The sequence below is a fragment of the Nomascus leucogenys genome, chromosome 11 (assembly GCF_006542625.1).
Source record: "Nomascus leucogenys isolate Asia chromosome 11, Asia_NLE_v1, whole genome shotgun sequence".
NCBI lineage: Eukaryota > Metazoa > Chordata > Mammalia > Primates > Hylobatidae > Nomascus > Nomascus leucogenys.
The window spans coordinates 57,871,839-57,887,527 of record NC_044391.1 but is presented as its reverse complement, the minus strand read 5'-3'; the positions used below and the strand labels follow the sequence as shown (position 1 = coordinate 57,887,527).

Genomic DNA, 15,689 nt, shown 5'->3' with positions numbered 1-15,689 from the left:
AGGAATGTTAAGCCCCTTCCCCACCCTTTATCCCCCTAGGGTCTTTGGTTTCGTGGCCAAGAAGCCGGGAAGCCCCTGGGAGAATGTGTGTCACCTCTTTGCAGAGCTTGACCCAGATCAGCCTGCTGGCGCCATTGTCACCTTCATCACCAAAGTTCTACTGGGCCAGAGAAAATGAAGGAAGGCCACAAGCTCAGAGCCCACATCAACACTGCACCCCTCCCAGCAACCCACAGCCCTCACATCCCCTGGCCTGGACCCAGGAGACCCAGGAGAAATCACCCTCCCTTAGGAATGAGGAGTGGGCATCAGGCCTGGGACACTGCTCTCCTTCCCCACCCCCAGCCTGCTAAGTTAAGTGGACGGGCCCACAAGATGACCTTGCATGTGAGCAGATGGCAGAGATGGGTGTGTGAGGGGTGAGGAGGCATCAGCAGTTGAGCCCCGAAGGAGATCAGGCAGCCCCACCTGCAGGAGAACGTCAGCCCTCCAGGGGATCAGCCCCTGCCAGTTCCACCCAGCTGCAGGTCCCAGCACGGCAGGGATGGGAAAGGGGTGGGGAGCAAGTCACTGCCTCCTCTGAGCAGAGATTCAGAGTAGGATCACATGAATAGGGGAAAAAAGAGAGTCTATTTTTGTCTAATAATAAAGAATTTCTATAAACTTTAGCCGAAATTGGAGTCAACACTTATTCACAGGAAGGTCAAAGCCTCATCTCCCAGGGGACGTATCTGTGCTTCCTGGGGGCATCCCAGGGCCCAGGCCTATAGCCAGGCCCATGGAACATGATTCCCATCGCTGGCCCAATATTGGTTCACATCTCCCCATGAGCAAGCTGCCCTCGGCTGCCCCCATCCAGCAGTCCTGTTCCTAACCCTGTGGACTGGAAAGGCTCCTGGTTCCGGCCATACTGATAAATACGGAAACTCCATCTTTATTGGCTGTATAAACATTTCTGGTCTGTACATACATTTCATACATCGTAGGGCGGGAAGCGAGGGCCAAAGGAGGCCCAGCAGCACAACAGCTCACCCGCTTTCCCTACAGCCCTACCCGCTCTGTGCAAACCAAGGCCAACAGCTCCTGCACCCTCTTCCTCCCTGGAAAAGTCACTGTTATGGGGAGGGGGTCAGGGGTTGAAAGATTAGAAGGAGATAGAGGGCTTGGTGGGGAGGACATATGTAAGTGCTAGAATCAAACACTGAAGCAAAACAGGCAACTGGCACAAGCAGCAAGCTGAGGCATGGGACGGAGCAGGAAAAGGGGAGGGAGGGGCCATGCTGCCCCTCTGGGCTTGCTCAGCTAAGGCTCTGGGGTCTTGCCCTCACGCTGGCAGGGAGACAGGCGCCAGAGCCTCAGCCCCAGTACCCAGGAGCTAGGGACATGGGTGGCACAGGTAAAGAAAGGATGGAAGGGGAGAAAGGAGTGAAGGCCCTAGTGCCCTGTCACCTCACAGCCCCCCTCTCTTAAACATGCAACAGGCACCCACCCATGTGGGTCCAGGTATGGGGAGCCAGAGACGCAGATCCTCTGTGGTGCCTGAGCAGGTTGGGGTGGGGAGCCAGCTCTCAAGGGAAAGATGGAGAGCCTAGAGGAGTCTTCCTGGGGCAGCAGCCAGTGAAAGGACAGAGATGACCAAAGAGAGGTCCCCTGGCCCTGCCAGGGGTATGACAGCAGCAACTGGTTCACACAACGAGGAAAGAAAACAAGAAAGAGGAATTCAAGGAGTAGGGGAGGGGGCTGTCTACTCCACCCTCTACAAAGCGTCATGCCCAAATAGCAGCTGAGATAGGGTGCTCACGCCTCTCCACCCACACAGGGCCAGTGAGGGAAAGGGGGACCCAGAAGCCCACTGACCGAAGCGAATGAGACCACCCACATACCAACATCATTCTTTGGGTCCATTCCTGTCCAACCAGGGACTCAGGCCCAGGGACTGACAGCAGTGGCAGCACCAGGTCAGAAACGTGGGCACAGAGAAGCGTGACAGGGGCCCGAGCCAGTGGGGGCAGAGTGACTACACACCTCCAGGGGCCTGCTGGGTAAACGAAGCCTCTGGGAAGTCAGGAACTGGGTGCCTGGCCCAGCAGAGGGTGAGCAGGGAGAAGGAGCAGGTCTGGAGGGGAGGCCCTAGCCACTCAAGGGGTGCAGATCTACTTTGACTTTCTCCCCGCAGCTCAGCATTCCAATGGTAGGGAAGAAGCCTCCAGAAGGAACAACAGCATCCTTCTTCCCAATGATCTTGCCATTCCGAGTGAAGAAAACCTGGGGAGGAGGTGGGGAGAAGAATGGAGCAAGCAGACTGTGGCCTCCTCCCTGAGGATGCTGGAGCTCCACAGGCCTGAACCCCAATCACCCCAACTTCCAGCGGGGCTGGAGAGGGGCAGTTAAGGTGATATAGGAAGTGACCACCAGAGGGCGTGCTGAAGCCGGAAAACAGCCTCCCAAGACCGTCTCCCCATACCAGCAACCCCTGGAGCTCGGAACAGCCCTTGGGCAACGCCAGAGCTTCCCGTCTTTCCCACCCTGGTTGTGAGTTCTGTTCCCCACTAATACCCACCCTTTGCCCAGACTCAAGAACCGTGGTCCCACCCCAAACTCTCCCTACTCACCACCACCTTCCTGCCCTCATGCTCCGGCTCTATCTCTTCCCCATCCTCTTCCTCTTCCTCTTCCTCCTCTTCTTCTTCCCCTTCCTGGTGCAGGTACATGACATTCCGCACGTTCCGGACGGCCCGGGCAGTCGGAGACAGGATCACTGTGTCACAACTGTCATCACTGTCCCCTAGGAGACCAGGAAACCTGAGCTCCTGTGGTGCCTTTCCACCCTCTGCCCCAAGCAGCCCCGGCTGGCCACCCCCACCCCACTCACCCTCACTGTCCAAAATGTAGTCCCGGGGGAACATGATTCCACAGCCCATGATGTCCCCTTTGTAACAGCGTGGCCCAAAGGGGTCCCCCACGCCGCTGCCATGGAAGATCTTCCCATCGTCTGTTGGAGGGAGGGAAGAAGACACACACTTGAGGAAGGAGGGCTGACACCACACCTCCAGAGTAGCTCGTGAAGCTGAACACTTCCCACCCCTCAGAGGAAGGGAAGGGTCAGGGCGGAAACAAAGATGGAGAGAGAGGCCCGGCGTGGTGGCTCACGCCTGGAATCCCAGGACTTTGGGAGGCCGAGGCGGGTGGATCACCTGAAGTCAGGAGTTTGAGACCAGCATGGCCAGCATGGCGAAACATCTCTACTAAAAATACAAAAATTAGCTGGGCGTGGTGGCGCCCGTCTGTAGTCCCAGCTACTGGGGAGGCTGAGGTGGGAAGATCACTTGAGCCTGGGAGGCAGAGGTTGCAGTGAGCCGAGATCGTGCCACTGCACTCCAGTCTAGGCGACAGAGTGAGACTCCATCTCAAAAAAAAAAAAAAAAAAATTGGAGAGAGAGATGTGGGAAGGGGGCACCAAATAAAATAAAGAGACGTAGTATCCATCTGCTCAAGGTAAGGGTAAGGGGGAACCCTTAGGAAAGGAGTCAGAGGAGGGCGCCCTAGGGAAGGAATGAACACCCAGGGAGGGCAGGCGGGGGCAGGTGGGTCGGGGAACTCTGGGCTCAGTTTTCTTCTAAAGAAAGCCCTAAAGCCCTGAAGGAAACCAAGCAGAAAAAAAAAGAAAGAAAAGAAAAAAGAAAATGAGGATCTGCAGGAAGGGCACAGGGGGGACCAGCTCAGAGGCCTGGAATGTCCCATCTGGGCCCAGATCTCCCTCTCCTGTCCTGCTCCCCTGGTTTCCAGAGCTGGGAGGAAAACATAGATGAGGAGGAAGCACTAGCGATTTGGGAAGGGGAGGTCAGCCAGCAGCAGGGCAAAGAGCAAGGCCATTTGTGAGGGGCCAGGAGAGGGGAAAGTGGATGTCTCTATGCCTCCACATCTCCCACTATCCCACCTTTCCCAGGCAGCCCGCTATTCACCTGCATGATAAGCCACAGACCCTCTGCTCCAGCCAGGGTGCCTGTTCTTGGGATAGTCCTGCACCAAGAAGAGAAAAGAAAATCTATGGTCCCATGCATAAACAAGAAGACAGGAGAGAGTGGCGAGTGGCATCTGAACCTCTGGGACAGACCACAACCCAGAGAGTGCCAACCCCGCACACTCTCATACCCTGCAGGCACTGGGGCTTCAGGGGAACCAGGGAGGGTGAGGAAAGTGTTAGTTAAGCTTTTAAGGCCAGAGCCATGGCATGTCCCACCCCCACCCCCCAGGCCTTAGTGTGTGGTGCAGTCACGACCTGTCTCAGGTCCCTGGTCACATGGGGTGTATACTCTTACACAGCAGACACATACAACTGTGTTCCATCTCAGCTTAGCACCCTCCCTCCAAAGCCTGGGCTCCCCTGGTTTCTCCTAAGAGCTTCCTGGCGCTGCCCCAACAGCCCCAGACCTGAGCAGCTCCATGGGCAAAAAAGCTCAGCCTTTGTGCCCACCTTCCGTGCCAGCCCCAGGGCGATGTAGCATTTCTCTCCAGGGTCCACGATCTCCACCTCGAAGTAGTGGCTGCGGGTGCTGAGTGGGTGCCGGGCCTGGGCCAGCCCCACATCCACGATGCTTTTGCCCTTCCCTAAGTACTCCAGCAGCTGTGGGGGAAGAGCCAGATAGGGGTCAGGGGACAGGCTGACACTCACCCTGGAAACCTGGGCCCAAGGCAGTCTGGGTCCCACTTTCCCAGGTCTGACAAAAACTCCTGGCTGAAAGGGAAAGAATCCTAGAGACACAATGTGGCCCCAAAGTTCTAGGCCAGCATGGAAGAGCAGGACGGGGTGGGAGGCAAAGGGGAGAGCACCCCTTGCTGAATGCCCACCTTCCCCTCCCCCACACACTTTCTGGGAGGCTGGGGAAAGCAGCACAGCTAGGGGAGCGGCACACCAGGGGGCTCTAGATGCATCCTCGCCCGCTGAAGAACCCTGCAGCCTTTCCTGCTGGGAAAGGTCCGCCCAGGGTCCCAAACACAGGGGAAAGGAGAAGCAAGACTAGCTGAGAGGAAACTTGATGACTTTCTCAGGGGGCCTAATGAGGACAGGGAGGATGCAGAAGTTAGGTGCCAACCCCAGATATTCAGGGGAAGGGGGTGAGTTCAGAAGCCAATTCTGCCTGGGATGGGCCTGACATAATTTCTCAAGGTCCTTGTTTTACTTGGCTGTGAACACAGCTGTTCTTAGCTGGGTCAGGGAGGTGCTGAGGGGAGCCCAGGGACCCAGAACGCCCAGCTCTACTCCCTCATTTCATGTGAGGGAGGGGAGAGGTCAAAATGAAGACAGAGGCAGGCTTAGCTGTTCCCAGCCCCTCATTGCTCATTCAAGCTGGAGTAGGGGCGTGGAGGTAGGAGAGGGGAGATGACTGATGGCTTCTTGGGGCTCTTCAGTCCCACAATGGTCCTGCCTGGGCACGACGGGGCGGCAACCCCCAATCTGGGAGGATTTATTTGTCAGTTGTCATGGTAATAGTGGGGTGATGACTCAACCCCATCCCCTCTTTCCCCCACCTTCAGCCTCACCTGGGATTCCTTAATCTCCTTTTAATTAGCCCAACTGCCCCTCAAGACTTTCTTCTACCCTCCCGCCCCTGCAGCCCTGAAGGAAACATTTTGCCTGGGGACCTCCTCCATGTCTCCCTGGCAAGCTTTGGGATGCCGGCCTCTCACCTCTCACAGATTCCTGCCTGAACAGGAAAGGAATTATGCCCACCTGCATCAGCACAGAAGCCTGTGCGTGTCTCCAGCAGAGGCTGCTCCCGCATCCCCACTCCCAGCCTCAGATGGCCGGCTGCTTAGCTCAGGTGCTTCGAGCGGGGTGCTACTAACCCCTTCTGAGAGTAGGACTAGAGGGGCTTGGTGCCTTTCTCAGCCCTGGATCTCAGCCCCACCACCTCAAGTCCATCCTTCCCTCCTCTCCAAAGATAACTGGGGATAGATGAGGGGGAAAGCAACATGCACGGGAGACCACCTAAGCCCATTCCCAAGGCCACACTGTTTGACTTCTGTTCATGGTGTATTCTCTGCTCAGCCTGGGTTCCTCCTCTGCCTCTCTCCCCAGCAAGCCATGAGGGGTGTGGCTTGATCCACATTAACTAGTTTAGACTCCACCCAGGCAGAGCAGCCCCCAGCCCACCCTCTCCACCCAGCATTGCAGAACTGGGTGGGGGACCCCACAGCTGCCTTTGACCCATTCTATCCAACTGGCCTCGGTGTAGGAAACACAGTGTTCTCCATTTCCAGAGCCAAAAGACAGCCGATCCAGACCCTGATCTTTGAGAAATACCCGCCCAGCCCTTCCCTTTGCCTCAGCTCAGAAGAGGGTAGCTGCTACATTTCTGTCTCCGGATAGGGTGGAGGTGCTTTCTCACGCTAAAAGCCAGGATGGACTACCCCAACATGGGTCTCTAAAACCCACTCTCCACCTGCCAACCACAGAGCACTTCGGACAGAATGCTGATGTCCTGGACGACTAGGTACTTGTACAGTGTACAGGTGAGGCTTGTACAGCGTGCCCTCCTCAGAGGGGACCGCCCAGCCCTCACGGTGAAAACCATCAGAAACCTCCTGATCCACTCTCCTGCTCCTGGACAAAGTTCCCCCAACCCCTCCTGAGCCTTCCCAGAGAACTCAGAGGGGTGGAAGTGGGGGGAATATTTGGCCTCCCTGACAGATTCTTTTTTGAGTACATTCCTCTGCCTCCTTGGTCTATAGCTGTTAGGAACCTAGAGGAGGAGTGAAGGTTAACGCTTAGAGTCTGAACTGTTAGGATCTTGATGCTGGTCCCTCAATCTGTACCTCAGAATCCGACAGACCTGGGTTCAAATCCTAACTTCTATTACTTAACAGCCGCTAACCTCAGGCAAATGACATTCACCTCCTTAAGCCTTGGTTTCTTCAACAGTAAACTCAAGATAAGATTACCTGGATTTCCGGCCGGGCGCGGTGGCTCACGCCTGTAATCCCAGCACTTTGGGAGGCCGAGGCGGGCGGATCACGAGGTCAGGAGATCGAGACCATCCTGGCTAACACAGTGAAACCCTGTCTCTACTAAAAATACAAAAAAATTAGCCGGGCGCGGTGGCGGGTGCCTGTAGTCCCAGCTATTCGGGAGGCTGAGGCAGGAGAATGGCATGAACCTGGGAGGCAGAGCTTGCAGTGAGCAGACATCGAGCCACTGCACTCCAGCCTGGGTGACAGAGCCAGACTCCGTCTCCAAAAAAAAAAAGATTACCTGGATTTCCAGAAACAGGTGGGAAGACTTAATGAAGTGACCAATACACATTGCTGCCTCTCCCTAAATCAGGAAATGGGGTTACACTGGAATTGCCAATCACAAACAAGGAAATGATCTTTCATCTTAGCCCTTACTTCGAATTGCAATGGTCCCTTAGGCCAACCAGGACGATGGCCACTCCCCAGACAACTGTACCCTATGTGTCTCCTCTCAAACAATGTCCAATCAACAGAAATGTTTCTCTGCATTTTTGGTGGGGGAAGAGGGAGCCCTTTCTTTGGGTCTCTCCCCAATACATACACACCACCAAAGCCCCAAGAAGCCAAGGCGGCTGCGGACCAGAGTGTGGACAGTCTCGTGCACTCCACACCCTCCCTCTACCAGTAGCACCTTCCCAGCCTCTTCTCCACTGCTGGTATCTGCCCTCCTCCCCTTGCCAGCAGAGACCCTAATCCCTCTTGACAGGAGCAAGGAAGGGCTCAGTGCCCTGAGGGCCCAGAAGCAACTGAAACAGGAACTGAGTACACACTCTCCACTGGCCAGCTCAGGCCCCAACACGGCCTCTCTCTGGGCTGGGTCTGGGGAGGACCCCTGGGAGGGTGGGGCCTCCTTCACCACCCTGTGTGTACCAAAGCTGTTGCCCCTGTCACTAAGGAGTTGTCAGAGGAGCTGTGAACAGGGCACAAACACAGAATGAGTCTAATCCCCCAGCTGTTACCCACTGCCCCCAGCTCCCCTCCACGACATTACCTCACTTTGCGAGGCCTGGAGGCAGGAATGATGCAAGAGGCAATACTCACCCCTGAGCAAGTGCCCCAGCAATTCCTCAACCCCTCAGAGCTCTGGGGAGGTGGACTCTTTAGGAGGGGGAAACAGGCCACACGAGGCAGGGGAAGAATTCCACTCAAAAAAGAGCCAGGTCTGTCTATATCCAAAGACTCAAATCTAACAACTGTTGAGGCCCAGTGCAGTGGCTCATGCCTCTAATCCCAGCAATTTGGGAGGCCAAGGTGGGAGGATCCCTTGAGCCTGGGAGGTGGAGGCTGAAGTGAACCAGCACTCCAGTCTGGGTGACAGAGTGAGAGCCTGTCTTTAAAAAAAAAAGAAAGGAAAGTGGGCATGACTGGAAAAAGGCACATGTCCCTCAGGAGGCTCACGTCCAAGTCAGCCCCAGAGGAACGGGTGCTCCAGGAGTAGTGCTCCCACCCTGCCGCCTGGCCCAAGCTGGGGTGAGGGTCTGAGAGAAGGGCCCAACTCAACAGCTTATGTCTAAAAAAGAAAAAAACTCTTAAATAAGTGGCTGAAGGTGTTGGGCGGAGGGTGGGGAGGAAGGAAGGCTATTTATAAATGTCTACAGGATTCTGCATCAATTAGAAAAGATTGCCTGGGAGGAGCTGATAGCAGAGTGGGGACAGGTCCAGGCAGAGAAAGGATGCCAGGAAAAAACTCTTGAGGAGAGGTCAGAGATGAGAGCTGGAACATCGCCCTGGCTCAGCCCCAAGTTTAACTCTGTAGATATTGTCAGAATGATGGTAGATTGAGGGGAAAAAAGGAAAGACATGAGAGTCACGGAGTGGGCATCTGAGGCCTCTTAGCTCTTGGTCACTGCAGCCTGGGACCCTGATGCCAGAAGGGGGTGCAGAGTGTCAGAAGCAGCGGGAGGGCACATTTCCTGTCATTTTCCCTGAGTTCCACTTCACCGGGGGAGGCCTGGCTCCTAATCCACTCCCACCCCCCACTGCTTCTGTTTTGTTATCAAAGACTGAGTTGAAAACAGCCTGGGTAGGGGTGGAAAGGCCAGAGGGTGGAGAAAAAGGCCAGGCCAGGAGCAAGGGGGTAGGAGAGGGACAACTCAAAGTGGGAGGGCTGAGCAGCCCACTAGAGGTCAGGGCCAGATCCTGGACTTGGCGTCCATTCACTCCCAATGCAGCACAGTGTACTGAGGCAGATAGGAAGAATTTCCCTTTCTCAAGGTTCATGAATTTTCCAACAAAACTTAAAATCCGGGGAGGAAGAATTTCCCTTTCTCAAGCTCCACATGCTTCCCAACGAAGCTTAAAATCCATACTAAAGCAGGTATGAGGAAAAGATAAATGAAGCAAGTTTGGAGGTGCAAGGATGCTCACCGAATCTTTACCTGCCTCCATTCTAATCCTCTATCATATGCAAGGATAAGACAACAGAAACTGACATTGACGCTTCCTCAAAAAAGGTGGCTAAGAACCTTCCACCACATGTGTGGGACTTCTGACCACACCTGCCCCACAACACTTTGAATGAAAAGCCTGGGCCAGGCATTTTGCCTCCAGATCAACCCCCAGCCCCTCAAAGGCAGGTGTGCAGGGCTGTAGAAGACACCAGAAGCTGAAGGAACCAAAAAAGGCAAAGCAGAACTACTTGCTCCCAGGGTCAAACTATGAACCTGAGTTCCCCGAAGACGAGGAAGTGAAGAAAAGAGAATACGTGCTAAAGAAAACACAGATCTGTACTCAAGGACTCATGTCAAGAGCCTAGGCTATCTTGCCGAACCCCACACGGACACTGTCCCGACTCCCCATTCCCAGCAATTCAGACATGACCATGTGCCCACAGGTGTTCTGCCCAGCCTCCTCTGACCCAGCCCCTCCCACCCTCCCATCCGCTACTTACAGTCCCACAGACTCTGACATCATGTAGCCGGCCCCATTCGTCCTCGTAACTGTCCACCATCATGACGCTGTCGTCCTCGCGGCCCAGCTCAGCGTTGAGGTGCAGCCGCACTTCCTCACCCAGGGAGTGCATGCCCACTGCTGGGAACAGTCCATCTGGGGACATGGGCATGATGGTAGAGCCCACCTGCAGTGGGGGGAAAGAGGGAGCTGCCACCTGGCCTGCTTTTCCATAGCTCACCTAATTCTCACAAGGGTACTTTTAAGATGATGCAACCAATAATTATCACACACACTGACAGATTTTAAAAAAAAAAAGCAACCCAGAGGTGCAGAAAAGTTTACAAATGTGCTAAGTACCCCTGGCTGAGCAAGGTATCTACAGAGCTAGAAGACAAACACAAGTCTCCTAACTTGCTGCCAAACACTTTCAGTACGTGTGCTGGACAGGAGAGTGCCAAAGCGCAGACGCTAAGGCAGCAGGACCCCTTGGCCAAGGCCTGAGAAACCAATTTCCCAATGTGGGAGATGGAGTTGGATAGAAGGGAGAGAGCTGCATGTCTCTACTATTGGCTCCTGTCCCATCTCCTCACCATGCCTAGTCTCTCTATGAAGAGGATAGTGAAAGAGATGTGCAACAAGGAAAACAGGACACAGAAAGGACATATCCCCAAAAGTACTCAAGTCAAAACCCAAAGAGGACCTCCAGCTTACATGGCCAGGCCATAATCTTCCCCTCTCTTTTATCTGCTCAAAACTTTCCCCCAAATCACCCAATTCTGTTCCCCACAATTCCTGCTCATCCTCTGCTCCACTAACTTGCCTCTCTCTGCCTGTCATCTGGGCAATGTCCCAGCTTCCTCTGGCCACGGGAAGTATCTTCTCCTACACACAGGAGACTTCAGGAGAATCTGAGGCTGGACTGGAGGAGATGGGAACTCAGTGCAAGGGTCCCTGGGCAAGCCCCAGCCAGCAGACTCTTCCTAATCACTCCCCACAAATCCTTGGGCAGATTTCAGCCATGTAAATCCCACTCACGATTTCCCACTCACCCGCTTCCCATTTTTGGTAAAGAAGATCTGGGCGGTCTGCACATCAAAGGACACAGGCTCAATGCCACAGCCAATCCGGTCCCCGGAGTTGCACTTTGACCCAAACTGGCGGCCCTTGGCTCGGCCATTGTACAGCCTGCAGACAGAGTAGTACAGACACAGGACCCGAGCCTGGCCTCCCAACTTCTCCCCAGCCCTGACAGCAGAAGCCTCATCCTCATCTTGCTGCTCCTGGTCACTCTGTGATGGTACCCACTTACGTCCTGGCGTGAGCATCACCCTCCTCTAGTCTGTAAGCCTTTAAGGGTAGCTGCCAGGCCACTTCCCTGTCCTGACCAGAAATGTCTATGAAACACCCAATGGGAAAAGCCAACCCAAGGTACTTCCTCAGATCTAAGATTCCCAAATCCATAGGAAAAGGGCCGGATTCCACAGGAGGCAACTCACTTGCCATCATCAGCATGGTAGGCTACAGAGTCAGGCAACCAGCCAGGCTGGTGATCCAAGCTGTAGTACTGAGGGACCAGCCCCACAGCAATGGTGCCCCGGACTCCACTGTCCACAATAGACACCTGGAGAGAAGAAAGCAGGGCACAGTCAGCGGGGCTGGGAAATGGGATGAATTGCTAGGGGTGGGGGAAGGGGACTTAGAGATTAAAGGGGGCTGAGGCTCATAGAGAAAAGGACATGGGAATCAGGAAAAAAGATAAGATACTCAGAGGGGGGAACTGGTGAGAGCGGGTGCCTATTTCACTTAGAAAATCACTCCCAAGCTTTGGAGAAAGATAGGACTCACGTCCCTGTATGGTGGGTTTGGGTTAGGGGACATGAGTCAAGTCTGGGATATGGGTCAAAGTCTACCTAGGTAAGGGGTAGGACAGCAGAAGGGACAGGGTGACAGGTTTCCAGGGCACCTATCTCTCAGATGAGGGCCATGCTATCCTGCACCTATTTCCTAGCCAACAGGACGGCCCTGATGGAAAATTAAAAGGCCCAGGTCATACATCTAGTAAAGGAGCTCCTTGGGGCTTAATGATCTCACCCCCAAGCTCACCCCCTGCTCTGCCCACCCACTGCCTTGATCACCTCAAAATAATTGCTGTCCTTGGTCAGGGGTCGAGAAGCCACATAGCAGCCAACTTCACCAGAGTTTCCGTGATAACTGAAGGAGGAATGAAGGGGGAATTCCATTAGCAGCCTAGCCCAAGAGTAGGGGGAGGGCCTCAGCTTCTCCCACCCTTACCCTGCAAGGGCCAGCACACAGGAGAATCCATCAGGCTGCACTTCAGTACATCAGCAGACATCATAACCAGATACTTAAGGTCACCTCACCCTACTCCTCTCGCAGCCTCCAGCTGGAATCCAACCCGTACCAGACCAGTGCAAGCCTGGTTTCTTCATTTCCAGGAGGAAAAGAATGTAGAGCCTCCCTTACTTGCCTAAGAGAGGTCTCACAACCCTGTGTAACCTCGATCTCTCATGCTGCAGCTTCGGCCCTTTTCCTTTGGCTCTGTCCTCAGTGGAGCTGGAGAATAATGGCTGGTCTCTATCCTCTTTGTACCAAAGCCCTTCATTGATTGGAAGACAGTGATCCAGTTCCCACTCCTCAGCTTTCTTGCCTCTAGTTAAACAGTACTACTTTCTTCCCCCTTCAGTGGAACTTTGTGAGAGCATGGGCTCAGAAGGAGTCAGGGAAAGGGTTCAAGCCAGAAAAGAGGGAGGAAACACACACATAAGCCAAGGGGCTGGAAATACAGGAGTTGGTGGACAGGGTACACTATAGAATGGCCCTTCCCCAAACAGGAAATCAACTATCTCTGAAACAGCCACTCTTCACTAGACCTAATCCCTGAGACAGTGGCAGGAGACTCAGGTACCCCACCGGAGTCTTCTCAACAAAGCACCTAGGAAGCTTCTGAGACCCCAGCAGCCTCCTGTGTCTGACGTGATCCCTTCCCCTACCCAGCTGGATCCCCTCCTTACTGGATGAGGACAGAACCACCCAGTGACAGAGACAGAGGTGAGTGCAGGGTGAGGCAGCACACACTGCTCCACTCAGAAAGGCCTCTGGGCGAGTGGATCACTTGAGGTCAGGAGTTTGAGACCTGCCTGGCCAACATGGTGAAACCCTGTCTCTACCAAAAATACAAAAAATCAGCCATATGTGGTGGTGCACGCCTGTAATCCCAGCTACTTGGGAAGCTGAGGCAGGAGAATCGCTTGAACCCAGGAGGCGGAGGTTGCAGTGAGTTGAGATCATGCCACTGCACTGTAGCCTGGGTGACAGAGCGAGACTCTGTCTTAAAAAAAAAAAAAAGAAAAAGAAAGGCCTCTGGAGTCAAGAGCATCCCCCTTTCCCTGTGCAGGAAAAAAACCCTTTCCTCTCCAAGATCTGGAACAGAGAAGAAAATGTGGAGGCATTCCCCTGAACTCACCTCAAAGTATCTCCATCTACAAGGATATGTTTGAACCTCTCCTGATATCGGAAAGCTCGGACCTCTCGAATCTCCCGGATCCGCCGGCGCCAATTCAGAAACCGGTAGTGCAGGTTGAGGTCATCCATCTTGTTCATGAGAACAAACCTGCCAAGGGGAGAAGGGGATTGAGGAGAAAGCAGGGCCCTAGGTAAAGCACCTCAGCCTCTGTAACCCAGAATGTAGAGAAGGCACTGGCCTTGAGGCCAGCTGCCCAGATTGACCTCAACAACCTCCATCTTCTTTCTTCCATTCAACAAACATTTACCAAGTTCCTACTATGTGCGCTCTTCTCTGTGCTAGGGATGGAGCTGTGAACAAGATGGACAGGATTCCCATTCTCACAGGCTGGGAGCTGGACATGACAGGCAATAAACAGACATAATTTCAGGCAGTGGAGAAAAGAACAGGGTGATATGATAAAGAATCTGGAGGCAGTGGACAGAGTGGACAGAGGCGGTCTCTCTAAGGAGGTGACATTTGAGTTGAAAAGGAGCTAGGCATATGACAAGCCAGGCATATTCTAGGCAGGAAGGGCAGCCACAGGTCCTTGGGTGGAAGAGAGCTGGCATGGTAGAGAAACAGAAAAAGGCATGGACAGCTGGTGTATAGGGAATGTGAGGGAGAATGTACAAGATGAGAATAAGGCAGGAGTCAGATCATGGCCCTACAGACAATGGTAAGGACTTTGGATTTTATTCCAAGATGGAAACTTCTGGAGGGTTGTAAGCAAGGAAATGCCATGATTGGCCGGGTATGATGGCTCATGCCTGCAATCCCAGCACCTTGGGAGGCTGAGGCAGGAGGATCGCTTGAGGCCAGGACTTCCAGACCAGCCTGGGCAACATAGTGAGACCTCATCTCTACTAAAAATTAAAACAATGAGCCACGTGTGGCAGCGTGCACCTGTAGTCCCAGCTACTAAGGAGACTGAGGACGGCTTGAGTCTGGCAGGTCAAGGGTGCAGTCAGTTCTGACTCTGCCACTACACTCCAGCCTGGCTGACGGAGCCCTGTCTCAAAAAAAAAAGAAAAAAAAAATGCCACGATCCTGGGCCTGGTGGCTCACGCCTGTGATCCCAGCACTTTGGGAGGCCGAGGTGGGAGGATCACGAGATCAGGAGTTGAAGACCAGCCTGACCAACATGGTGAAACCCCGTCTCTACTAAAAATACAAAAAAATTAGCCAGGCGTGGTGGTACGCGCCTGTAATCCCAGCTACTCAGGAGGCTGAGGCAAAAGAATTGCTTGAACCTGGGAGGTGGAGTTTGCAGTGAGCCGAGATCGTCCCACTGCACTCCAGCCTGGGCGACAGAAACTCCATCTCAAAAAAAAAAAAAAAAAAAAGCCACGATCTTAATCAATTCCTAAAGATCATTCCAGCTGCTGGTTGGAGAACTGATCACAAGAGGATCAAGAACAGATGTGGGCAAACAATTCAGAGGTTGTTGCAGCAGTTCGCATGAGAAATGACATCCACTAAGTCGGTAGCAGCGCCGATGGATGGGAGTGGGATGATCCAGGTATTTAAACAACCATCAGTGCCTACATATAAATGAATGAATGACTTTTCCTGGGAGCCAAAAGTGAGTAAGAGGTGAAGTACTCTTCTCTCCCCATTCCCCAAACCCTGGGACAGGGGTTTTCTTAAGGCCTGACATTGCTTTGCACACGGTAGGTGCTTAGTAAGCCTTGGCTGGGCTGAATTTGATCCCAATGCGCAAATTCCGACTCTTATGCAGTAGCTACAGCCCACCACGTGGCCCAGAAGAGTAGGCACCTGTGGGACAGACAGCCCTAAGATTCCGCTCCCGGGCACTCAGCCAGGACTCGACCCCAGGTAGATGCTGGTTGCCTAGACCCCACAGTCTTGGCACCGGCGAGTGGCGGCCCTACTGGGCCCTGTCTCCTCCCCGGGCACGGCCTGATCACTGAGATGAGACCCGGGGGCAGCGGGGCCCCAGCCCATCCGTGTGCCTACGCCCAGTCTCCCCAGGCCCTGCACTGGGCCGAGGGTGCACCGACAGAAGAAGCCCAGTGACCAGAGCGCAGGGCCCCGCCCCTGGCCCCGGAGCCCCCGCCCAGGACCCCCGCCTTCCGCTTCAGACTCCGGGGAGATACGAGGCCTCCGGGACCCCGCCCCCGATCCCCGCCTACCGGGGCCGCCGCGTCCTCCTCATCCATAGGCCTCTCAGCTCCGCACACAAGCTCTTCGGCCGCCGCCACCACACACATCCGGGTCCCCGCCTTTCCTTCACTCC

General features: G+C 54.3%; 2 protein-coding genes across 6 annotated transcripts in view; one reads left to right on the top strand and one right to left on the bottom strand.

Annotated features, from left to right (window-relative positions):
• Positions 1–675, top strand: part of TNS2 (tensin 2) — a 20,216-nt gene extending 19,541 nt beyond the window's left edge. For 2 of the 4 annotated variants that reach the window (XM_030822599.1, XM_030822598.1), the window contains exon 29: positions 40–675. In XM_030822599.1, the coding sequence (XP_030678459.1) occupies positions 40–178 (139 nt within the window). In that variant the 3' untranslated portion in view covers positions 179–675. The remainder of the gene's footprint in view (positions 1–39) is intronic. The other 2 variants (XM_030822596.1, XM_030822597.1) reach the window with 1 other exon arrangement.
• SPRYD3 (SPRY domain containing 3) lies at positions 676–15,689 on the bottom strand. Of its 2 annotated transcripts, XM_030822600.1 has the most exons (11): positions 15,586–15,689; positions 13,391–13,537; positions 12,042–12,117; positions 11,403–11,527; positions 10,956–11,091; positions 9,905–10,090; positions 4,475–4,624; positions 3,963–4,020; positions 2,873–2,992; positions 2,613–2,785; positions 676–2,265 (listed from the first exon to the last, which is right to left on the bottom strand). In XM_030822600.1, exons 1-11 carry the CDS (start codon positions 15,606–15,608, stop codon positions 2,131–2,133), a joined length of 1,329 nt encoding a protein of 442 aa, XP_030678460.1. In that variant the 5' UTR covers positions 15,609–15,689; the 3' UTR covers positions 676–2,130. The 2 variants fall into 2 exon arrangements, with proteins under 2 accessions (XP_030678460.1, XP_030678461.1); XM_030822601.1 differs by lacking the exon at positions 9,905–10,090 and having other exon boundaries at positions 915–2,265.